Here is a 26472-nt window from a genome sequence, read left to right on the forward strand (position 1 = left end):
AAATAAGAACGTCCGTAAGGACTATTCTTACTTCATATAATATGAATGGCCTACGATTTGGTTTAGAAATTGTAGGCATACATATAATAGATATTAAATATTTATTACATGTATACATTTAGACTAATTATTTTTGGCTTAAAAATTCGAAAACTAAACTTTGAGACAAAAACCAATGAAACAATAAACTGCGTTATATCATTTACCCATTACTTTCTCGCTTTTTCAATTTATGTACAGATCTTTAAAACTTAATTGTATGAGTAACTGATAAATGATAAAACAGATATCATTCTCAATTGTTTTATTAATTTTTTAGATAACACAAACTGATGCAACGACACCCTCAACCGTTCACACACAACAAAATCAACAAATTTCTTCGTCATTACAAAATTCAGATCCTGCAAGTAAATCTGAAGGTACTCAAGCGGGCGGTGGAGGTTTACATCATCAACAATCAACACAATCTACACAATCAGTAACTGGTGTGGGTGCTGGACAGCCAGGAATAAAATCTCGAAATAAAGAGCATATGCATCATCATATTTTAACAAATACAAAGAGCGTTGACTATCAAGATTTGGAAATGGTTAGAGAAGCGGAATTACGTGCTGCACATCATAGGTAGCTTTAATTTGAAATTATTTTTACCATGTGAAAACTTTATACAAGTAGGGAGGCTAAAAAGCTCACGAGGGCACATCAGATTTAAGTGTTTTGTTTTTGCAAATATTACATTAAGTAATGCCTTTAATTAGAGAATGATTTATAGGATCTTTCAACATTCATTCATTTTAAATTTATTAAAAAAAAAAAGTGGTGAAACGTGATGAAGTGATGAAAAGTTGTGAAAAGAGCTGATAATTTTATTTTAATCCGAAGTATAAACTTTGATGTTAATAATGGAACTGAATTCTTTTGACGAAATTTTTCATCATATTTTCGCATAATTGCAGTTGCATCTCGCGAACAACTGCTAATATTGTCTTTGAGTGTTTGAATATTTGCCGGAGAATTTGGCATAGACTTTATCTTTAACGTATCCCCAAAAAAAAAGTCCATTGGTGTTAAGGCGGACGATCCCGGAGGCCAATTTCGAGAAATCACACTTCCGAAAAATTTATCAACGCAAGAGAGCTATTGTTTCACCAGGTGTATGGCATGTGGCGCTGGCCTGCTCAAAATAAGTGTCGTCCATAGTATCAATTTCAGGTCAAACAAAGTCTGCCAACATCGTTTGGTATCGCAATCCATTCACTGAAACGGTCGCATCAGCATCATTTTTGGAAAAATGTGTTTTGCTTATTCACGTACCCGAACAGATGAAAATGAACCTCATTAATGTGAAAAAAGTATGATGAAAAATTTCATCAAAGGAATGGCCATATGCAAGAAGATAAATAGTGGGCTTTAGGTAGACATTCTGTTTCATTACTTACTTCACAGTTTGTACATTAAATGATTAAATCAGTTCTTTTCACAGAAATATTGCTTTTTTTAAATTAACAAATTATTTTCTAGGAATGTTTTAAATAATAATGCAACAAATTTAAATAATCGAAGATCAAAATCAAAGAGTACTGAAGATATAGGAGGTCCACAAAATTCAATGTCATTAGACAGTAATACATTGAAACGAATGTTAAAACCAATGCCCAGCAATGAATCTCCTGTAACATCTCCCGAAATGGGACGACGTCGGTATGTATTGCTAAAAATAATTTTTGAATTTTTATATGTTTATTTTTGCTATAATTTTTTTAACCCGGCCTGGAAACATGTGAATATTTCGAATGTTAAGAATGTTTTCAATTATTACATATATAATCCGCATTACCGAATATGGGGGTGATGAAGAATTTCTTAAGAATTTTCCGAGATAAATATTTATTGGCACACGGTTTTTTTGACATTTAAATAACTAAGTACCTTAAATAGAATTGATTACTTCAAAGTTTGCAGATTGGGGATCGATTCCTGTAGGGCTAAATTGTCAACTGTAATTAACAAATTGAATTTGAACCATGGAAATAACTTATTCACAATATTGTTCCATTTTACTCACAATTTCGAATGCAACACTAAAAATAACTTTTGTATTGATTCAACATGTTACGCTAATAAAATTAAAAGATTCAATCATTATTTGAAGACCTTAAACCTATTACATTTTTATTGTTCGGCTTTAGTAAAGTAACATTAATAGGATAAAATATACTGGAAAAAAAATGCCGACCGTGTAAGGTTAAAAAATTAATCAAGTTTTCAATATTTTTTCGAAAACTATACGTTTTCAACAAAAAATTAAATCTACAACTGTTTTTAAAATTGCCACAATAATCTATTTTCATTCTGAATAATTTCTATGCGCCGTAACATATTCAAAGAGTGTAGCTATACCAAAAAAGGCTCTTTTGTAAAACCTAATTTCCCAACTCAAGATGGTCCGAATTTTATGATACAAAATACTCTCTACTTTTAAAGAGGTCTTGTCTTTCACATGGAATTCAAAGCTTAGTAAAATAATTTGATTGGTAGCTTAAAAAACTTATTAATTTACTGAAGTGAAAGTTGGACTCGCACTCGAAGGAACACATGATCTGCAAGATATAATATCACTAATTAATTTTTATTAAATGTTTTTGTAAAAGAAAAAATAAATGCAGGTACGGAACCTTGAACTCGAACTTGACTGATTTATTACTTGTTGTTATAGAGGCATTAATAATACACCCTCTGTCAAAACTTAAGCTATGTCGCTATTGCGGCTTACAGTTAGAGATACAGTTCACTTACAGGAAGGCAGATAGGCGGTCAGCGGGTCTTAAGATTAAGGTTCCGTTAGTTACCTTTTGTGCATGGAACCCTAAAAGTTATCTAAAAATACTTATGCTATTGATACAATAATTTTACTATCGTAAAATAAGATTATTGGCACCAATTTCCAACGCTCAACCGTGCAACTAGACGCAGGAACTAAAATATTCCTCATATCCATGACTGGATTGAACTTTTATTAAAAAATATTACCCGTAAAAATATTGAATTCCATAGAAAACAAATGCAAAGATATTGTCTTTGCATACGAGTTCCGCCAAAATTCTTAAGTTTACCACAAAAATGAGTGACTTGGTCACACGTTCTACACATTTGTCAAATAATACGCGCGTTAAATATTCTTTAACTTTTGTAAATCATAACCTTTTAAACACTAGCTAGTTCAAAATATTTTGATTACGTGGTCATTAAATGATGTTTGAAGTAATTAAATTCATTTTATATTAAACTAACGAAACTACACGAACAGACATAAAAATTTCAGAATTTAATAATTTTTTGTTTACATCTTTACTGTCGTGATGAGAGAAATTTTAACAAACTTTAAACTGCAGATAGGTTGAAAAAATCTGAAAAATAAACAATTCAAAAATAAATTATGTGAGGAAAAAAAGTTAGTTATGTTTTAAATAGCTTGGAAACTCTGGTGGAATTGGAAATTAGAGTGAATTATCTTTCACAATAACTATATGTGTGTGTATCAAAGGAAGGCTAAAATTAATAAAACAATTTTAGGTGTTATTTGCTTCCAGTCTATAATAAGAATGAACTTACAGAACTTTCATTAAAGCGATTCAACAAACTTTTTTTTTTTTTAAATGAAACAAATAGTGTTTGATTTTTTAATTTAACTTTTAATTCGCGAAATATTTACGTGTCAACAGATCCTAAAATATTAGAAAATAAAATTTTTACTAACACAAATTTGCATATGTTAAAGATACAATTATTATAATCATCATCCGGGGCACTTCGACCGAGGAATGAATAACAACAGTGGGCGACATTCAGAAGGTGAAACTGGTCATATAATGGGACCCGGACATCATAAATCATCTATGGCACAAAATTCTCGATTTAGTGGCTCCAGGTATATATATGATTTCAAGGCGATCAAATAAGATACGTTATTGGAACGGAAACAAAACTAATTAGATACTATAATTATAGATTCCATTTAATATGTATTCCCAACTTTATCCTAGGATCCAATGAGATACATTAAAAGAGGAAATTTGTAAATCGGATGACAATACAATATAACATCAAAAGATAGACGTGGAAGCATTAAACACTCTTGAGGCTTGAAAATACTTTTTTAAGGACGTTTCACCAACAGATTGACAAACCTGTTTTTCTATGTTAAAATAATAAAAAAAATTTTTTTTAATTAGGTTAAAAAGTTTAAATAATTATTAACTGGTAAAAGTTTGAAGTACAGTTATCGATACTATTTTTGACAAATATCGATTTATATTTTTTGTTAAACGTTTGTCACTTTTAAAACATAAAATTCAACGAATTTTTTTTCTTAAATCATTCAAATTCATTTAAACTTTTATATTACCTGATCTAATTTTCTTAATTTCTCTATTAACAAGTATCATGAATGTAAGCCTTTAATTACTTATATTTTTTCTGAATCAAAAACTAAAACATACCTACTTAAAATATTTTTCTCTCAGTCACTTACAATCATAACTATATAGTCTAGCCCACGCGTGCCTTTTTTAAGAATTCCAGTTTCCTTAATCAGAATAGTATGAGCAGGATATCATTCGATGTTTCATTGCATCTAGAAATTTTTTGAAATTATTGAACTCTCGCAAAAAAAGTCATAAACAAATTATTAACAAAAAAGGAGAATGGTTTGCTTTGTAAATATCTCAAGAAATGTTGCAGATATTGGAAATCAAAAATTCTTGGAATTTTTAAAAAAGGCACGTGTAAGCTAATGTTGGTAGGAATAGATAAAAGTAATCATATGTGAATCAGTCTATTGTATAAAGTCACATTAATTTGGAAAAAAAATTTTCTACTTTTTAGTGCAATAAACATTTTTATTTTTCTTTTCATTGTAAATATTTTCTAATTTAGGTCATCCCACGAGATTGGAAGGGGGTATCCAGGTCGGGGTTTGTACTTAGAATTAGAACGAAATGGTGGTATTGGGGGAACTTGTGGTGATTTATCACCACCATCTGATAATGTGCTTTTCGATAATCAATGTTACGCTACCACGCCTAGTTCAAGTAATGGCAATTCCGATTTAGATCAACCAACTCATGGATATCATCGTGGACATGGTCGACACATGCACCAACATCCGGTAAAATATTTCTATTTAAAATTGAATTTAAATTTTTCCCTTATTTATATTAGATGTAAACATACTATTAAGGAAAAAAAAAAAACTCACTTTTTTAAAAATTTAAAGAGAGAGAGCTTGGAAAATTTCAATATTACAGACCGTTTCCCAAATTCATAAATGCCCATCTTGTAGTAAAGTCCGTCAAACCTATACGTTCACAATTATCGAACTATACGATCACATTTTTTGTATTTTACAAAGAAAAGTTCAGGACTTAACATTTTTAATTTTTAAACTTAAAGGATTTTCAAAATTTTATTCCAAAAATTGTACTATAATACTTGATAATGCATGCCGGTCTGTTGTGTTTTAAACTGACAGTTGTTATACAGGGTAGAGCATTGTAATCTATTATAGGAAATAGCTCGTTCTGCAATTAGCCAATAAAAACAAAACCTAAACATAAGTCGAAGAATTTGATGGGGGACATTTTTTGAGATCAGATTGGACCTAGTTCTCCGGGTTGCTTTAATAGTCAAATTAGATTCTAAGAGGAGATAGAGTTAACACTTTAAATTAAAAAGTTGATCTTCAAATATTTTTATTTAAAACATTTTTTCGAAAATCGTTAGTTTTCGGAGATAATGCGATTTAGAAATATCTCATTATTGCATTTAATCGAAAGAAAAAACTTTGATTTGAAATTCTAGTTTCAAGGTGCTTTGACCTTAATATTCAAATGATTTTAAAAATTTACCTCAAACTAGAAATTATTAACACAGACGAATAATCTTTATTGCCCACTTTTGACTAAAATTATTTCTATAGGCAAATGTATTTTCTTTCGATTAAATGCAGTAATGACAAATTTTTAATTATGACTAAATTGATTATTAAAACAACCCGGGAAACTAGGTGTCCAATCTGGTGCCAGAACATGATGCCACCCATCGAACTGTTCAACTTTTGTTTGAGTTATTTTTTGATTGGCTAACTATAAAACAAGTTGTTTGCCATATTATATTAAAATGGTGCACCCTTTAAATTGTTTCCAATTGAAATTTTCAACCATGCTATTCAAAGATCTGATAAATCACTTTCAATGAAAATTATTTCGAATATGATATTTTCATACTTTTATTCAAGTAGAAACGCATGATATAAACAACTTAAACTTGATTTTCTAGAATAAATTTTCAGGACATTTTTGACTGTTTTTACTTTTCCAAACTAACCTCGCAAATATTTAATAATGTGAATTACGTTAGTATATCTCATTGCAACTTCACCAGTGTATACATTATTTTCGTCAAAATGATATTATACGACTTTATATAAAATATTTAGACCACCTCTTACAATGACCAATTTTCATTTATTTCTTTAATTTTTTTACCGACATTAAAGAACTAGTTTTAATAAACTGTTGACATCATTTTTACAGCCGCCAAATGGCAGTACTCCCACACCTGGATCACCTACAAGCCGACTCCTATTAGAATATGAAATGCATTTACGAAATACTTTAGCTAAAGGAATGGATGCTGAAAGTTATAGTTTACACACATTTGAAGCTTTGTTAACACAAAGTATGGAAAATTTGGGTAAATATTATCATGTTTTATTTTTGGATAAGTTGTTTCATTAAAACTTGCACACAAAATTTTTTATCGTAGAAATATTTCAAAAACCATCTTTGATTGGACCATTTTTGAATTTTAAAAACATATCTATATTAGGTACCTATATATTTTTTGAATCGATTTTACTTAGAAAAAGCTTCAAAAATTAGCAAGTTTAAGTTCATGAAATGTACAGTACTTTGGAAATTTGATTTGAATAGAAGCTTTTAAACACGAAATATCCTCCTCGTGATCATTTTCTTAATTAAACTCAAAAAAATTTACCCAATTTCACAGTTTGAAAAAGCAGTTTAATTTTATAAATCCGTTTTCTGAAAATCTGTAGAAACTAGGTATCGAAGTCAAAAGTCACGTCAAGGCTGTCATGTAGAAATTTTTGATTGGCATGAGACTTTATAATTTTTTTATGAATCCTTTTAATTATTGGTAGAAAAACATTTATGAAGAAAACTGGATTCCAGATTAAAACTACAATCAAATTTCAAGCCCTGCGGTTATACACTTCACTCTATCGATTTGAAAATGTGATATATGGTAGGTATTCATATTCTATCTGCTTTGGATACTTTTATTTTTCAAAAATTCTGTTAATTTTCCCAATTTTCATTGTTCACACCCAGGTATAGAGGAATAAGAAAAAGTACCTCCGTATGAACAGTGAAAGTTGGGAAAATTAACAGGATTATAATAATAATCAGGATTATAATAGACCAAGTAGAATATGAACACCTATAACATATCCGAATTTCAAATCGATAGAAAAAAGGGTATTATTATCGCAATGCTTGAAATTCAATTGTAGCTTTAACTACTCTTATCTGGAAAACCGCTTTTCTTTATAAATTTTTTTTCCGGTAATGAATGTTAAAAGGTTTCTTGAAAAATTAAAGTTTCTCTCCAACTAAAAAATGTTATACACTAATCAAAAATTTGTAGCAGCCTTAGCAGCCTTATACCAATATAGTGCCACCTTTTCGGGTCCTTCAATAACTGTGAGAATTTCAAAATATTAACTTCGGAAATTTTCGGAACTATTCGTGTAATTTCGTTAGTTTATATATCTCTTTTTAAAGTTTGGCATAATTTGGCATATAAAAGGTCAAAATAAAAGTACTTGTCATCTCTATTTCCCAGGATGTCAATTTTTATTTTTTAAATTTTCATATATTTATGGTGTTATTGTACTGAATTGTATGTCATGAATTTCAGTTTTTGAGTAATTTCAGTAAAATCTAAATGCCATCGTTCTAATAATCAAATCAAATTTCCTACATACCACACAATTTTTTATTCACCCCACAAATTATTCAAAATTTCCTGTTGGATGTAATTTATGGAATGATACCATCAATATCACTTTTTACGACATTTTCACTCAAACATTGTTATCTGAATCACTGAATTATCTTTCCAAACTTCAATTTCACAAATAATTTTTTTAAATGCACCAAACTTGTTTCTGCCACCAAAAAATATAAAAACCATATTTTTTTCCATCACAAGTAGCACAGTTATCTAACAAATGTATTTTTAGAATTTGCTGAAAGTCTTCCTGGATCAAATCAACGAAGTCCTTATCCTACAAGGCGCCGTAAGTAATATACATAAAAAAAAACCATCTGTATCGGATATATGATAGTTCCATCTCGTTATGTAAAACTGGCCATAAAAAATATCCCTGCGATTTACTTTTATGATATGTAAGTTTGTCACCTATAGAATTTGTACTCTCAATAAGTGTCTGCGCCGTTATTCGAGTTCAACGGTTTAAAAAAAAATCATTTTTTTCGCTATTATCTTGGTTTCTATTGCTCCAATATGATGTTAAAATCTGTTAATTTCTCACCGTTTATTTTTTATAATCTGTTAGAATTATAAAAAATAAAATTTGCGCTCAACCATTTTCTAAACAAATTCTAAGAGACGCTAGAGATGCTAGAAAGATTTCAGTTTTCATCATTTGAAGCGAAATTGCTTAAAAATTGTGGGGAAAATTGGAAAACAAGGTTTTCCCAACTCCTTCCGTGAAAACAGAAAAATTCGATTTTCCGGGTGTTGAGATGTGGTGATGAAATTTTTTAGCGCGTTCTGTTAGTTTGACTTGATTTCGGATCAATTGATGAAAATCTAATATTTCATTTATAGAAGAGAAAAACGTAATTTTGGGGGTGTTTTTTCGATTTTCCGGGAGGTTTCACTTAAAAATTGGAGTTTTTTTTAAAATTTTATCCGGAGGTTTCAAGCGATTCCGCGCTGAATGCCAAAAACCGCAACTTTCCAGCATTGCTAGCAGTCACTGGGAATTTGTATAGACCAGTCTGTGAGCCAGCTACAATTATGGCGCTCACCGCCCTATATCTCAAAAAAGGTTGAGCGCATGAGAAAATGTTCTAAATAAAATTTGTTACTAATTGTATTCTTCACTATTTTATAACATTTGTGAATAATATTAGACCAATAGAAACCGAGATACTCGCGAAAAACTGCTATTTTTGTCCTTTGAATAACTTACTATGCAGACAAGAGATTTTATGAGACTTTTGAAAAAATTTTATAACTAAAAAATGAAGCAATATATGCAAGTTTTGTTGCGTACTATCAATGATAAATAAATTAGTTGTAGTGTTTCTTTTAGTAGTATTTCTGTTTTATAAACGGCTTTGTGTAAGGCATTTTTTTACAACGCCTTTGTTTACATTTAAAATTTTCAATCTTACATATTTTAAATGAGATTGAATTCACATGTTTTTTGAAACTATTATGAGACTAAATTTCACTATCATTGAAGTAAAATGGGGTTGCCATAACTAAATTATAAGTTCGAAATGGAACTTACATATTCCGACTGCTTCGATGCTATTAATTTTCATCATCAGCTATATCTTTATTATTTATTTGCATTAGATGGTACTCTGTTTTGTAATTTTTTAGCTGAATTTGTAGCTGATTATTGGTAATTTTATGAACAAAATTGTGTATTTTATTATGTTTTCATAGCAAAAATATACGATTTCCCTCTCATGAATTCAAATAAAGTAATAAAGTTATTTTACTAAATGAACTAATTAATTAGTAATTAATTGGAGTTGCTTTATCTACTCGAGCGACGCAGCTAGTTTTACTACCAACATTTACGCCATTTAGTCCTTAATGGCTATTATTTACTTAGGTTTGTTTACATATCTTACGATAATATAAACAATAACAGTTAATACTATTAATGAAAAAAAAAAAAATGTATGCGTCAGTCCAAAACTAACAGCGTCAAAAGTGAAACTTTTTATGTAATTCAAAAACTGTCAATGAGTGTACAAAAAAATACATTGCAGCAAAGAAAAATTGACTGGAAATTATAATAAAAATGATTTATAATAAAAATCAAGAAAAATCTACAGACTATCCCGAATTAATTACTACGGAAGTTTCACTCGTACGTACTATTATTTACATATACATAAAACTATATACATATACGTACAAGTGAAACTTCCGTAGTAATTAATTCGGGATAGTCTGTAGATTTTTCTTGATTTTTATTATAAATCATTTTTATTATAATTTCCAGTCAATTTTTCTTTGCTGCAATGTATTTTTTTGTACACTCATTGACAGTTTTTGAATTACATAAAAAGTTTCACTTTTGACGCTGTTAGTTTTGGACTGACGCATACATTTTTTGTATCTTCATTGACAATAACTGAGAATAAAAACAATATTAAAAAATTTTTAATATGAAATAATTTAATAGACATATACATATATATATATATATATATATATATATATATATATATATATATATATATATATATATATATTACATATACATAAACATTCTACATTAAGAAAAGAACTATAGATGAACGACTGAAATTGAAGTTTTTTGTCCATTCATTTTCATTTATCAAAAAATAATTTTAAATTACAATTACAAAAAAAAATATTTCCATAAATAAAGCAACACTAGTTACAACGACTTTCTCTGATGAACTGAGACTTACTTGCTCTTCTACGTACGTAAGATTGTACAAGTCTAAACTAGTCCTAAATTTTATATAAATAAATAACATCAATACTGCTTGACTCATATACAGAACATATATTGATATATATGTATATATAATTTTTTCCGCCTCTCTCACTCTGCTAGAGTAAATGGTAATAAGAAAGAGACAAGGAGTTTAACAGTTTTGTTAGCTCGACGAGTTAACTCTCATGACAAAACGCTAGTGTCCCATAAAAAGTTTCACTTTAAAAATGAAACAAAATTCCTCTTAAATTTCTATCGTTTTATCCTATCATATCATTACTATTATTATGTATCAATAATCTTTCGTAAATAATTAGTAGGTAATGATAATATATACTAGTACATATAAGGATGAATTTTTGTTGACTTCGAGTTAAGACATAGTTATTGAAATTATTATCCTTCCTTTAGTTTAATTTCTAAATGGCTCATGAATAAATTAGCCAGAAACGGTGCTAGTAGGTTGCCCATAGAGGCACCTTGGGTCAGTTTGTAATAGGCCCCTTTGAAAACAAAAAGAGTTTGTCTCATACAAAGTCATGTCAACGACAAATATTCATATAATTTCGCTGTTGACACCACTTTCCATGAGCCAATTTTCAAGTAGATTTACCACTTTCCATGAGCCAATTTTCAAGTCATTTCGATTGGAACACTGGGATATAGAGCAGTGACGTCAAAATAAATGAGCCTATCTTTGGGTTCTAATACAACATCCTTAATATTATAATATATATAATCCAAGCCGGAATTTCAAGTATCGTGGTATTTATTTCAATAACTATATACTAGTACAGTAAGAGATGCTAAAAATAAAGAAAAATGAAAGAAACCGTTCGTATTTTGATAAAACCTCAAGAAATGTGTTTTTAAGTGTCAAATATTATTTAGTAGCACATGTGTTAATGGCGCAAAATAAATTGTTAATATAATGAAACGGGTAATTTTAAAGTTGATTCATAAATAGGCAACTTGAATTACGTATACGTTATACATGTGTAACAGTTTTCCCAATTACTAATTTTTTAAGTGAACTTTAACATTGATTATTTCATTGAATTAAAAATTTTTTGTTTACAAAAAAAAAAAAAAAAAAAATTATTACTAATTCATTTGTTACTAATGATATTTGTTACTAATGAAACACATTCCATGATGTTTTAGCAAAATGCGTGAAGTTTCTTTGATTTTCCTTTATTAGCCGATTTTTGTAACATCTTTTAAAGTGCCATCTATTGATATACGGTATCAGTCATTTATAATATATAAAAGGTGGACGTTCCAGCAGGTTTAAAATTTATTCATCTTTATTTATTATAAAACTAATCATAAACTATAAAATCATATTGCTTTCTTACATTGTCCCTTTCTTAAACTGCGTCAATGCAAGTTCTGATTATGATTTTATATTGTTATCTGTAATCTTAAACGTTGCTAAGAAGAGGGGCCAAAGAGGCAAAATCATAAGTCTGTCCGGTTTTCGTTCACATCACTCGCGATTCTCGTGAATCCAATGAATTTGATTTTTTTAATTTTTATATTCTACATTTTACAATTGTACATTTTATCTCGCCAACATCCTGCTCACTTCTTGGTTTACTGAATGGTGACGTCCCCGTCTACTATTTATCGAAGTGAGAAATTAACAGTTTTTCGTTAATATTTTAGATTACGTGGATATATCATTAGAAGGAAGACATACCGCATTACTCAAAGATATGAATTATTCGTATTTCTGATTAGTTATACTTGTAAAAATTACTTCTTTTGCACTATTCTTCGCATTAAATTTTTAATTTTGTTGAATGCTTTGTTTTTATTGCTTGTATTTTTATACATTAGAGGAAACGAATGCGTTAATATCTAAGATCTGTCTAATTGTATGAAACTGGATGGAACCTTTTACATTTACTTCAGTTTTGGACCAATAAGAAGTTCAAATTCGGGGCATTCACATTTTTTTTTATAACTACAGGCTCTCATTGCATCCCTATTTTTTATCTCTCTGAATTACAAACTGGGTAGTTGTAAATTGATCTTTAACAGAGTCTTCAGAATTCAGAATTGCTTATTACGAATGAGATGTCAGCAGTGAAATAAAAAGGTTGTCATTCATGGGATCTGTGGATGGAAGTCAAACCTTAAAACTCTGAAATAACTGTGTTTTTTTTTTTTTTTTTTTTTTTTTTTTTTTTTTTTTTTAATTTTAATTAATTATAGAATAAATAATTAAAATTGAATAATTTGTAAATTGAAACTATTAACGTGTATGTAAAAACTTATTATAAATAATAAAGAAAAGCAACAACACACAGTGTTTTCGAGTGGTCATCCTAGATCTTAATGTGCTCAATGTCGCTTAACTTCAGTGATCGTGTGAGAGCCGTTCTTTTCAATGTGATATGTATGGAGCGTTACGCGTGACGATGACGCGAGTTCCATGATTTTCGTTCACCTGAAAAAGTGCTCGAGGCACCTAAAGAAGTTTTAACTTCAACAAGTTGTTTAAAATGTCGATTTACATATTCAATACCTGCCAGAATAAATAAAATCATGATGGTTGCAATTTGCATTGTTTATTCAAACAAACCCTTTTGTGGTTGGTATTTTTATTAATTCTCATCAGATTCGTAATCAGCGATCTCTATGACATTTGAGAAACGAATTGCAGGCCATTTTGTTTATAATTCATGAAGATAAAGAGGCATGCAATAAACCCCTGTAACTACTGAAAGAAGTATGTTCCCCAAAGCTTGTTATTGGTCTAAAGCTGAAGTAAATGCAAAAGGTAGAAAATACGTGGAAGAACTCATGGCATATGCATTCATTTCTTCTAGTAATATAAAAGAGTAACGATGAATCGAATTTTAAAAATATTTAAGCATATATATAAAATAAAAATGTTTTAGGGCCTGGTTCAAGTGCGTCAATTAACAAATCATCAACATTACCTCTTCCACATCGATTAGCTAGTATTGAACGACCTGGAAGTACTGCAGCACAACGTGAACGAGAACGTGAAAGAGATAGAGATGGATATTATAGCGATCGAAACGAATTAATTCGAGAAAGGGAACGAATTCGAGAACGTGATATTGATCGTGATCGCGGATATATGAGCGATCATAATTCTAAGTATGTAGGAATTATTTTTTTATTAGATTTTTGAACACAATAAGGCAATAGTTCACATGTAGAGTTAAATAATTTGCAAAATTCCTAATCTATGTACCTATTACACATTCCACTTTTTCGTTTAGGTAATTCCGCATTTTCTCCCCTCTAAATAGGTATTTTAAAAAATTTATCTGCTTATAAAAGGCATTAATGAGAATGCATATACATTATTTAAAGATAATATTAAGAAAATGGGATTTTTGGGAACGTCCTCAATGAATATTTCCTTATTATTTATCGATTTCTTTTCGATATTGCAAAAAAGTTGCTTCGAAATAATTTTGAACAAGTTTGAATACTGTAAAAAACATAAAAACAGTTACCAATTTTTAGGACAAAGCTCTATTGAAATGAACTTCCGTTTTTCCGTTCACCAGTAGTTTTTAAAAAGGTAACTCAATGTGTATATATATAAAAAAATTTTAGTAAGAACATTTCGCGGGAAATATTTTCTGTTATTTAAATTTTTTGCCTAAAATTTTTAATTATATTTTGCACTTGGTAACCTTGCGAAAACGTACTTTAAATGTACTAGAGATCTACTTTTCATGTATAAACGAGGTTTATTAGGCAATTTCAAAAATTATCGCCCCAGTTATTAAGAGATCTATACAAACTACTTCAACAATGAATTCTCTCCTAGTCCCTTAGATCTTCTTATAAACTTATTTTTTTAAATTAGTTTAGTATACTAGCTCCGTGAAACCTAAAAAATTTTCTATTCTCAAGATATAATAGTACCCAAGTTTTTCTCTAATTTCCAAAAGAGCTAACGAACTATTCGAGCGAACTTATTCACCACAAGTGAACGAACTGAGATGACCTATTACAAAGGTCAACTATAATTCATAAGACTACTGAGAAGTTATAAATATCCATTAACATAACGACACTTTCAAAATCCTCCGTTGTTAAGTGTTAAACACTCCGCTACCAAATTGATTATTAGAAGCCGGGTGTGTAGCTGTCGTTTATAAAGAAGATTGTAGAATATTTTATTTGTTTTAGGTGCGCTTCATGTATTGGTGAATCAGCACGTGCACAATGGTTTCGTCATTCAGATGGATGGCGGTCTGGTAGTTCTACATTTGGTTCCAATTCTGGTACTGGTTTAATAACACCTGGATCGGGTTCGCATAAACGATCGCCATGGGATTCGTTACCGTCATTACGTCATGAGGGTAGTTTAAATGACAGTGGTTATAAAAGTAATCGTGCTGATTCATTTGAACAGAGGTTTGTTTTTTTTTATATTTTTTTTTTTAAATTTCGCCCTCGTATAGTATATAAGAGTATAATTATTTATTATTCCCACCTATTCAAAAAAAGATATCAACAACTGATCTAATTATGTGAAAAGAGGAGCTGCCCATTCTTTAATCATTAGATTTGATCTAATCTTAGGGTTTTCTAATTGTTAATTCATATCCCAAACGATAAGGCATTCTTAAAATTAGATGATCTGATTCTTATATAAAAAATAACATATTTAAATTGAGGCATTTTTTCGAAAATCAGATACATCAAAGAAAATATTACCTTAAGAAAATGGTCCTTATTGACCTTATAATCGAAAATGACGGAAAATACTATTGAAATGGAATTGTAGGTGTTACATTAAGTTGAAAAAATCAAAATAAAGGATCACTAAGAAGATGATATTTATAATTGAATTTTCTAATGCTTTAATCCTTGATCTCTGATCTCACAATTTCTCGGAATACGTTGAAATATGCTCAATATATGCATCAAAAGGATTAAAGAAAAATATTATAAAACAGACAATTTCGAACAGTAGCTCATTTGCAAACTTGTATTTTCCAGTTTTAGAATCTTTTGGCGTTCAAAAATTCCACCACTCAAAAACAAATTACAAAATCAGCCATGTTGCTAGTCATGAAATTATTCCCATATCTTTAAATCGCTTGTTTACATCTTTGAATAATAAGTTATTTTACTGTAAAACCTATAATTTCAAGGATGATATTTCAAATTTTAATCATGTAAAGAAATATGTAGAAAAGCATAATAGGTTGGCTGATAAGTCCCCGGTCTGACACATATATGGCGTCGCTAGTATTAAATGCATATTATTTTTATATAGTACCAACCTTCAAATGATTCGTGTCAAAATTTGACGTCTGTAAGTCAATTAGTTTGTGAGATAGAGCGTCTTTTGTGAAGCAACTTGTGTTATTGTGAAAAAAATGGAAAAAAAGGAATTTCGTGTTTTGATAAAATACTGTTTTCTGAAGGGAAAAAATACAGTGGAAGCAAAAACTTGGCTTGATAATGAGTTTCCGGACTCTGTATTTTTTCCCTTCAGAAAACAGTATTTTATCAAAACACGAAATTCCATTTTTTCCATTTTTTTCACAATAACACAAGTTGCTTCACAAAAGACGCTCTATCTCACAAACTAATTGACTTACAGACGTCAAATTTTGACACGAATCATTTGAAGGTTGGTACTATATAAAAATAATATGCATTTAATACTAGCGACGCCATATATGTGTCAGACCGGGGACTTATCAACCAACCTGTGTTAATAAAAAAAACCAGTGTCTTTTGGTGATCGAAGCCAGGTGAATACCTAATCTGAAGGTCACTTGAGTAGACAGTGATAATCGATCTACCGTTTGATAATCACTGGCATAGTGAATAGTTCGAAAACAAAAAGTATTTTTCTCTAGCAAAATTCCAATCCACAATGTTTTGCTAGTAATAATAATAATAATTGATTTCATACCTTCCATATTCTGTGTAGTCATTCTTAAGAACCAATCGATCGGTTTTATTTCTTTGATGCTCTTTAAATGATGTACCACAAGGTAGTGGGTGCTATTTGAAGTGGTGGTGGTTAGAGACGAGGAGATGAAACCTAAAATTTTCTAGGTTTTCTAGGTAGTAATATTTTTGAACTTCTCCCTCAATATCTACATCGACGTGTTTTCACTCAAAACAATTATCACATCAGGTCCAGTGTTATTAAGGGTTGAATTTTGAAATGAATACACTGTATAATGATCAAATAAAAATATCATATCATATTATGTAGTGTAGGCGCTGAGTAGGTTTTGTGTGCATTAACTGACCCCACCGAACAAGGAGTGTATTTCGATGTATTTTAACTCGCTGAATCCTTTCCAGTTGCTCATCGTTCAGAGTGAGGAAAAAATTGTTATAGACAAATTATTTGTTTATAAGACCATAGCTCTTAAAGTATTGAAAATTTTTCTTAACAATAGAAATATTTGAAAAAATTGCTTGAAAATTGATAAAACTTAATACTTACAATCGTGCAAGCTTCGTTGCTATTCCATAAAACTCATACCCTTAAACTGAGTGCCACTAAAGTGCAAAAATGTTATTTATTGGCCAATCTACGGACGTTTCTAACCAAGTGCTGCACGTCAACCTTATGCAATATAATTTTTGTTTACACTTTTAACCATATCTCCGGTTTTATTGGTCGTATCAAGACGATCAAAGCAAAATATATATTTGTTTTGTCATGTAGACTAAAATGGGACAGAATTGTTGAGTAAAATTTTTAATAGTTTAGGAGCTATGACCGTATAAACAATTAATTTATTTATAACAATCCCCCCTCCCACTCTGATCGAAGAGCAAAATTTGGATTCATCGGGTTAAAATACATCGAAATACATTCCTTGTTTGGTAAGACCAGTAAAAGCATACGAAACCCACTCGTCGCCTACACTAATTATTATATTGTGCATACCGATAATTGTATTGTTACACCTTTGTTTTTCATTAATTAGTTCATCTATTTTTACCGTTTGTATCAATTCTGTCAGGTTTAAAACTGAATACATGTCTAATTAATACATTTCAAAAAAAATTTTAAAATATACTTATTTACCTCTGTTTGTATTGAATGTTCAATAAAATCATTTTCATTAAATAATTTTTTTTGTAAGCTTGTCTGTAACTTGAAAAAAATGTTTATTAATTAAATTTTTTTATAACGAATTTCTTTGATTAAAAAAAAATAATTTAGTTCAATCGAATTAGTTTAACGATGTTCCAGCATGGTATTTGCAGTTTCTATGTTAAAGCAATGGTACAATTTTTTTTTCGACAGAATTTAACGAAAAATTAAATTTAAGAATTTAATAATGCTTACTATTAATTCCCAAAGTTTCAGAAATTTTGACCGTTTAAAATGGGAAATAATTATGCCAACGTCCCAATTTCGATCAATTTACGTCAAAATTAATATCTCGAAAGTGAAAATTAATTTCTAAATTTTTTTTTTAGAATTGTATTGTATAAACATTTTTTTCTACTTTTTCTTCAATATATAATAATAACATAAAAAATAGTTGGAGAGACCGGACATTTTACATGCTTTAAATGGAACATGAACCTCAAAATCGCGAACTTTGTCTTTAAATATCTCGCGATCTAAACGGTCAAAAATTATGAAATTTTAGGAATTCATAAATAAAGCTATTATAAACCCGAGAAAAAAAATTCGGCCAAATCTGTCGAAAAGTGATTTCATGCTGGTACTACCTTAATTTTTGGGAGAAATTTGTTGAGAAATAACACAAATTGTTCTGCAGAGTTTTTTTTTTAGTTTTTTCTTATATACTTTATAATTACTAAAATAGGTGTAGGATTTGAACATTTCTTAGAAATATGGTTACGCTTTTACCCTATTTTGATAAAACCGTGCGTAGTCTCTACTAAACGAGTGAATATTTTAAATAAAAGCACGCCTTACGAGATGAATCTTATATATTTGTAGAACAGAAGAATATTTATATACCTGAAAACTTTGTTATATTTGTAGAAGTTCACATAAGCAAAGTTGTACAAAGGATTTTTACTATTATTCATTAATGAATAATAAAACATAATTTGAAAGCAAATAGTTTCTTATCTACCATGACTTAAAAATAAATGATATAAAACTGAGTAAGATCTGTAAGATGATATGAAACTCCCGTTAAGTTCATATACATTCCAATATTTAAACAATATATAGGTTGTATGACTTAAGGCAATGAGAAACTTTTCCAAATTCAAACATCAGCTGAACAAAAACAAGTGAAAACAAACAATTGACTGAGTTAATTGTTGAAATTCCATGCATAGTCGGGGTTAATTACTCTATCACATTAAACATATATACATGTCACACGTACATAACTAATATAAATGATATTTCCATATAATACTTACTATACAATTTACGCCTAATTTGCGCCCTCACGGGTAAACATGTTTACACGGGTGATGTTTACGAAAAAATATGTAAGAAAAAAAGTTGTTTTGTTTTTATAAGGAACATTTTTTACATTTAAACTTTCGTCCATCTCTAACGGTTTTCAAGATGGGTCCTACGGACCCAAAACCCAATTGACCTATGTTGCTCATTTACGAACTCGACCTCACTTTTAACGTCCTAAGTACGCTGTATAAATTTCAGCTTGATATCTTTTTTCGTTTTTGAATTATCGAGTTGACAGACGGACGGACGAACGGATGAACGGACGGACAACCGAAAATGGACTAATTAGGTGATTTTATTGCTCTGCTTTCATTTGATTTTCAGCTTTATTTCTTTCTTAATTTTTAGTCTCTTTAATTAATTGAGTGATCTTTCGTCAGTGAATTTCATTTATAAAATGAAACTTAAAAATTAATGCTTTCATTATATTACCTAATGTGTAGTAAAAAAAGCAATGATTTCGATAAATTTTTGAAACAAATAGCACACAGTTTTTGAATAATATACATATTAGAAACGCAAAAAAAGAGAACAAGAATCAACATAGAAGTTGATTATGGTACGAGTTGGTACGCTATGGGGTGAATGAATTACTGCTTCGAAATGTTTGGAAGTGATGACTGTTGATAATACTAATATTACGTCACCAAAATGAATGACAACGTTTTTGACAGAATAAAAATGGTTTAAAATTTTATTTTATTTTATGGCAAGAATAAAATTTGTTGTGGCTTTGTATAAGGAAAATCAATATTTTGAAGTACTTTTTCAAACATAGTAGAATACCCTATTAGATGTATTTAGTGGCACTACACACATTCAAAAATGTGTATTTTTCAATTTCATTCAATCCCGTTAGATAGTCAACTTTTAATTGTCACTATTTTAAAAAAATGCAGATATATATATATATATATATATATATATATATATATAAAATATTCGAAATTGGCGTATTTTAAAAATTGTATAACTGATCATTGGAAAATATAATTTGGTTCTCTATCATACAAATAGTCGTAGTAACTTTAACTATTTGAAATAGAGGCTAAAAGGCAACAGTCCAAAAAGAAGAAAACTAACTTAATAAGTAATAATAACGCTTTCTTGCTTTTCATAAATTTTACACAAGGTTTGATACAACTTATTATGGTTAATACATTATTAATACATGAAGTCATTTATAAATACATGCATTTATTGAAAAAAGTAACACAAATAACTTTCAGAAATACAATATAAAAACACACACAAATTTCGACTATAAAATAATTACAGGCAAAAAATTATTGCATAAAATTTTGTGGAAAGAACAGAACAGAAACATGAAAATACAAGGTTTATCCATTTTCAAACATTTAAAAACTTTCATCCTTTATTTTACCCGTTTAGGGGATGAATTTCGAATAATTCTTTTTTAAATGACACTACAGTATAAATTCAATATCCTTTCGAAATTTTAAAACTCCTATCATTAGCGATTTAGGCTGAACGTTGATGCATCAGTCGGAAAATTTCCCGCTTCCCTCAGATTTCCCGTCTGCAAGGTTTCTGATTTTAAATAATATAAAAAAGAAGCATGTTTTTAAAAACCTTCAAAGTCGGGGGTGTTATTGAGAACTTCCGAGTAAAACACATTCATTGGTGCGACATTTTTATTTACCACTCAATTACCAGATAATGAAATTTGATGGAAAGCATTTTACGATTAGATCCAAGATAAGTTTTGAAATGAGAATTCATTATTTATTTTATACATGTGAGGTATTATGTTTAAAAATAGAACGGCGTGGTATTAACCCATTAAAACATGTCCATACCATTCATTTCCATTCTATACTAGGTATTCAATATTTTTTTTAAAACTTTATAAACTCTTTTTTATACATTTTTTCGCGTTGGTATGTGAGAGGGATTCAGATTACTTACTTTTAAATTTATAAGCTTGATATTATCGTATTTTCAATATATTTATCTGTCTAACTTTTTTACACTCAAAACTCACTAGACTGGATATAAATTAAAACTTAAGAAGTATCTGTTAACAAAAAATAAACTTTTCTCCATAAAAATTAAACAATTTGGTTTGAAATATTTTTTGTAGCATGATTCACACAGCTAACTTTTCATGTACAAATTAAGGATTTTTTTTTTTATAATTAACAAAATACAGTTTCTCATATTATAAAACATTCTTTGGTACATTTTTAATGAACCTGTTTACAAAATTGAGTATTAAATATTTTTTAATTATGAAATATTCATAGGCCGAATTATGGTGTTTATGAGCCTGTACAAAAAATTTAAAATATATAATTTTAAATAGAAAAAATGTGAAACAGTACTGAAATAATTGTTGAAATACCCTGCATAAATTAGGTTAAAGTACCAGAACTTGCATTATCTTAAAACATATTTAAGAATACTCTCGTTTAAATAACCCTTTTTCTTAAAGCCTTTTCCAAACTGAACCGATTTAGAAGATCATTGCCATGGCAACACTACATTAAATTACATTAAGATAGAAAATAATTTCTTTAATTTCAAAAAAACCATTTTATCGTACAAAAGCGTTGGGTGCTAAATTTCAATTATTGTAAATTGCTTTCGATCTTTTTCGATAAAAAGATTTTTTTGATTTTAAAGAAATTATTTTCTACTTTTAAGTTCAGCTATTTACAAAAACGTGTTTTTTAAACTATTATTTATTTTGTGTTATAGTTTTTATAATTTTATTTATTTATTTATGAAAAAATCAGTATAAATATGGTGGGAGCGCAAGTAAATGTATATATTTTTATACCCTGTATATATGTAATATATATCATAGTATATTAAGTTTAGTCCCAAGTTTGTAACGCTTAAAAATATTGATGCTACGAAAAAAATTTACATATAGGTTTTCATAAAAACACCTAATTAGTCCATTTCCGGTGGTCTGTCCGTCTGTCTGTCAACACGATAACTCAAAAACGAAAAGAGATATCAAGCTGAAATATTTATAGCGCACTCAGTACGTAAAAAGTGAAGTTAGAGTTTCGTAAATGCGCAACATGAATCAATTGGGTTCAAAATCTTGTTAAAATTTTCCGTTACATAGTAGCATAAGTATGAAGCTAATAAAAGCATGTTAAAAACAAACAAAATTGTTTCCGAGACTTGAATTTCTAATTGTTTTGATAGAATGAAAAGAACTGAGGAAATTCCATCTGAGTAGGTCAATAAGAACAAGTATATTCCACTGCTTTGGTTTAATTCTTTGTTTTTAATTTTAACATTCAATATACCCAATAAGTTTTTAAGAATCAGTTTATAACCGAAACTAAACGACACGTGATACCAAAACTGAACAATTAATCTTAATGTACCTAATTTTTAAGTCTTTCTAATGAAAAGTTTTTTGGATAAGGCTTTAGTACAAAAGTGATATTTATTTTATGTAATAAGAAACAACTTTTGCAGCCACCATTCAAATATTTATAGAATACCTTTTTCAATTGATTAGGATATATGGATAAACATTTGTGCATATTTCGAAGTAATCGAATAATTTGTTGAAAACTTCTGGGGTAACTTGAACATTGCTTAAAATAACGAGTCAAATGATTTTTGAGACCATTTAGTGACATACAGATAAGTCTAAAGTTTGTGAATGGGCTGCTTTATTGGTATATTCTAAGGCGAGATCAAAATTGGCTGTGACTCTTGGTACATAAAATATTTTTTAAATGTTCAAACTACATGAAAGCTACTATATAAATTTCGCTAGATATGATCTCTGAACATGATTGATGTATAACATTTTTGTGGTTTTTTCATAAAAATCTAGTTTAATGAATTTTTATTTTTTACAGAGGTATGTTTGATCGACAGGACAGCATACGTTCAGATTACATGAGTGACCGTGAATCGAATCGGTATGGAATTGTGCAGCAGGCATCTATTGAAAGTACAGATTCAAGATTGTGTTATTTAACATCATCTGAGGTAAGTGAGATTAAAGTTTTATTTAAAATATTTATTCATGTAAAAAATATATTCAAAATTTTTTTTTCTTGCAACTTTTTAAAATATGATAATTTTTCATTTGAATATGTATTTACGATGTCTATAAATTCTTAACAAAAGTCTATACTACAATCACTTCAGATTTTCATCTCTAAAAAAAACAATAATGCTAAAAATATTATCTAGTGTTTGATGGATAGAATCCAATAATAGAATTTTCAACTGCATAGTTGACAAAATATAGAAATGTTGGATCTTTTCTCGCTAGAGACTCATGGTTTTGGAAGTATGAAAAATTTTCCATTGTGCAATATATAGGTAAAATCATTAAAACCATATATTATTGGAGGATAATAAAAATTCAAAATTTTACTTCATTGTTCTTGAATTACCTTTTTCAATAACAATGGCGCCGCTCTTTTTGATTTCTGTGAAGAATGTACAAATTATGATAAAAACCTATTTTGGAACTATGTTGCTTATCGCACGTGTTCGTTCTGATTTGTTTGCTGGTGGAGACGTAAAACCAAAAAAAGTATAATAGTTAGTACAAGAAACGGTATATGGTCGAACTTCACTCATCCAATAGTCTGAGACATATTTTTTATGAAATTTTATTGATTTATTATAATTTTTCTAACGGAAAGTGTTCAAGGCTATTTTTAATTAAATGAATTTTAATCGATTTTTTTCATGAACGGTTTTTTTCAGAAAAGATTATACCGTTATTTTCGAAATTAAATTATTTTTCTTCTGATACCATTTTCAACTGGTTAACAGATCGGTGTAGATCTGTTCATACCATATAAACAGTTAAAAATCAATAAAATTTCATAAAAATATGGCTCATCTGGCTATCAGATGGGTAAAGTTCGATATTATACCGTAACAAAAAATCGTAGACTATAACAAAAAGAACTAACACAAAAAACCGACCATTTTCAGTTAGATCACTTAAGAAACTAAATTTTTTTCAAGCGATTTAGCTTGCCACGAACTTTGAGAATATGCAAAAATAGTTGTATAATTTGTCAATTTGTATTTTTTGTTTTTTCATTTAAAAAGATGATTTGTGAAAGTGAGTTCTCAAAAGTTAAAAATAATAGAGATAATTTAAATTAAGTGCAAGAAAATTTTGTGTTATATCATAATAAATATTCTGATCAAACCAAATGTAGGTAAGGTACGCACATATAGGGTTGTCAACTAAATTAGAAGTATGTATTTTAAACTAATATTTCAATTATTTCATGCTGTAAAAAGTAAAAGCAGCTATAAAATTAAATTCCTTAATGAATTAAACAAGAATTAAACTTAACATGGATCCAAGAAGTCCGGGTTCGAGTCCTGGTTCGAGTGTATTTTTTTCAATTCTCTTTAATTAAGATTACTAGACAAGATATTTGTCAATATTTAGTTTACGCTATATGAATGATATTAAAAATCATCAATTATAATCGCGAGACCATGATGTAAAAAAAATATCGTATACATGATTAGAAGTAAATAAAAACAAAAAGTAATAATAATAAATAAGTAAATAAACAAAGTAAAAATTCAATGAGTTGAAAAAATTGCACTCTGTGTCTAGAATTCGAAGAGCCTAATTGGTAAGGCGCTTGACATGAATCCAAGAAGTCCGGGTTCGAGTCCTCGTTCGAGTGTATTTTTTTCAATTCTCTCTAATTAATTAAACAAGTATATGACATCTAAAATTATTACCATTAATTTTTAAGAAACTTGTAAATAAAAAGGTAAGTGCTACATTAATAATGTACGAAGGTGTGAAAGGAAAAGGGTTCCTACCGAGTGCACGGTTTTTTTTTTTTTTTTAGGACAGAAAAGGCTTCAAATTTTAATACATTGATCACTTAACAGATGACAATGTCTTTTTTTAACTAATATTACAATTAATTCATGCAGTAAAAAGTAAAAGATGGCAATTTTTCTATTGGATTGTACTCATCAAACACAAATATTCAATTCTCAACTTCTTACATTTTTTGAGAGTTTGTTAAATAATCTGTTTAAAATAACTGTAGTACTACCTATACGTATGTATGTATACTAGTAGTAAATATTATGTTATTCAACTCAACCACGAGCTGGTTGGAAATGGAAAATTAAAAAGTTTTCCTTCCTCGGTAAGAAAGTATTGAATTGGAATTCATATTTATTATTACAATATTATTATATAGATGATTAGAGTCGACGGTTTTATTATCCCGATTTTGTATTCAAGTAAGTTTTTGCGTGTAGGTATCAAAAAATATAAAAAAAATATTTATTGGGTGTTTCAAAAATATCATTTACTGAGTATATAAACGTATACGTTTATAAACGTTTACGTTTATATACTCAGTAAATGTACATTTTTAATTAATAAATATTAATAATATTTTAATCTATCGTCGTCCCCAATTCATCGGACACAAATCGTATACAATTTTAAAGATTACCATTGCCATTCACAGGTTTCCTTGAAATTGTCATAGAGCAGTATGATAACAATTAAATGTGTAGTGTAAAAAGGATAAAAATTCAAATTTAAATATTTTGGACTTGATCTTCTTGTAGCGGATTGAAAGCTGATTGTTATTAATTACAGGAGTACTGCATTCAGACTTCTAAAATACTATTTTGCAACACGCAAAATAAGATTTTGTTTAATACTAGCCATTTTTCTGCACTCTTTTTCCACAGCCATCCGGTGAGCTATAAGGAAACCTACACAACATAAACAATATTTAAAAATATGGTCTTTCGATCTGGGCAATTTATATTTTTTCAGCTAGTATAAGCCTGTAAAATCATTTGTGGGAATCCTGTACTGTATTTTTCCGAAATATTTTGGTTTCTTTTCGGAATCTGTAAAATAATGTAAATTTTCTTAAATATATAGAATCGTTATAAATTGTACCCGTTTATGAAGGAATGCGTTGGCACATCTGAGGGCTGTGATGATAATCTGGCAATACTCGTGTTATGAGCGTGTTATGAGTATTTTGATCACGCTTATTTAAAACATATACAGGGTGGGTCATTTGAATCTATAATGGTTAAAACCTCTTTTTGTAGCTAACCAATCAGAAAATAACTTCAACAAAAGTTGCAGAGTTAGATGGGGACATCACGTTCTGACATTAGATCGGATCTAATTCGTCAGATTTCTTTTTTAGCCACGATCACAAAAAGT

General features: G+C 29.0%; 1 protein-coding gene across 1 annotated transcript in view; it reads left to right on the plus strand.

Moving 5' to 3' along the window:
* LOC123290866 overlaps positions 1 to 24352 on the plus strand; it is an 87246-nt gene extending 62894 nt beyond the window's left edge. The window contains exons 8-17 of the mRNA XM_044871213.1: positions 320 to 627; positions 1525 to 1704; positions 3782 to 3931; positions 4939 to 5157; positions 6611 to 6756; positions 8330 to 8386; positions 13735 to 13960; positions 15011 to 15238; positions 23123 to 23259; positions 24342 to 24352. Coding sequence (XP_044727148.1) covers positions 320 to 627; positions 1525 to 1704; positions 3782 to 3931; positions 4939 to 5157; positions 6611 to 6756; positions 8330 to 8386; positions 13735 to 13960; positions 15011 to 15238; positions 23123 to 23259; positions 24342 to 24352 — 1662 coding nt within the window. The remainder of the gene's footprint in view (positions 1 to 319; positions 628 to 1524; positions 1705 to 3781; positions 3932 to 4938; positions 5158 to 6610; positions 6757 to 8329; positions 8387 to 13734; positions 13961 to 15010; positions 15239 to 23122; positions 23260 to 24341) is intronic.
* The last annotated feature ends 2120 nt before the right edge of the window (positions 24353 to 26472 follow it).

This window comes from Chrysoperla carnea, chromosome 1 (assembly GCF_905475395.1).
Source record: "Chrysoperla carnea chromosome 1, inChrCarn1.1, whole genome shotgun sequence".
Lineage (NCBI taxonomy): Eukaryota > Metazoa > Arthropoda > Insecta > Neuroptera > Chrysopidae > Chrysoperla > Chrysoperla carnea.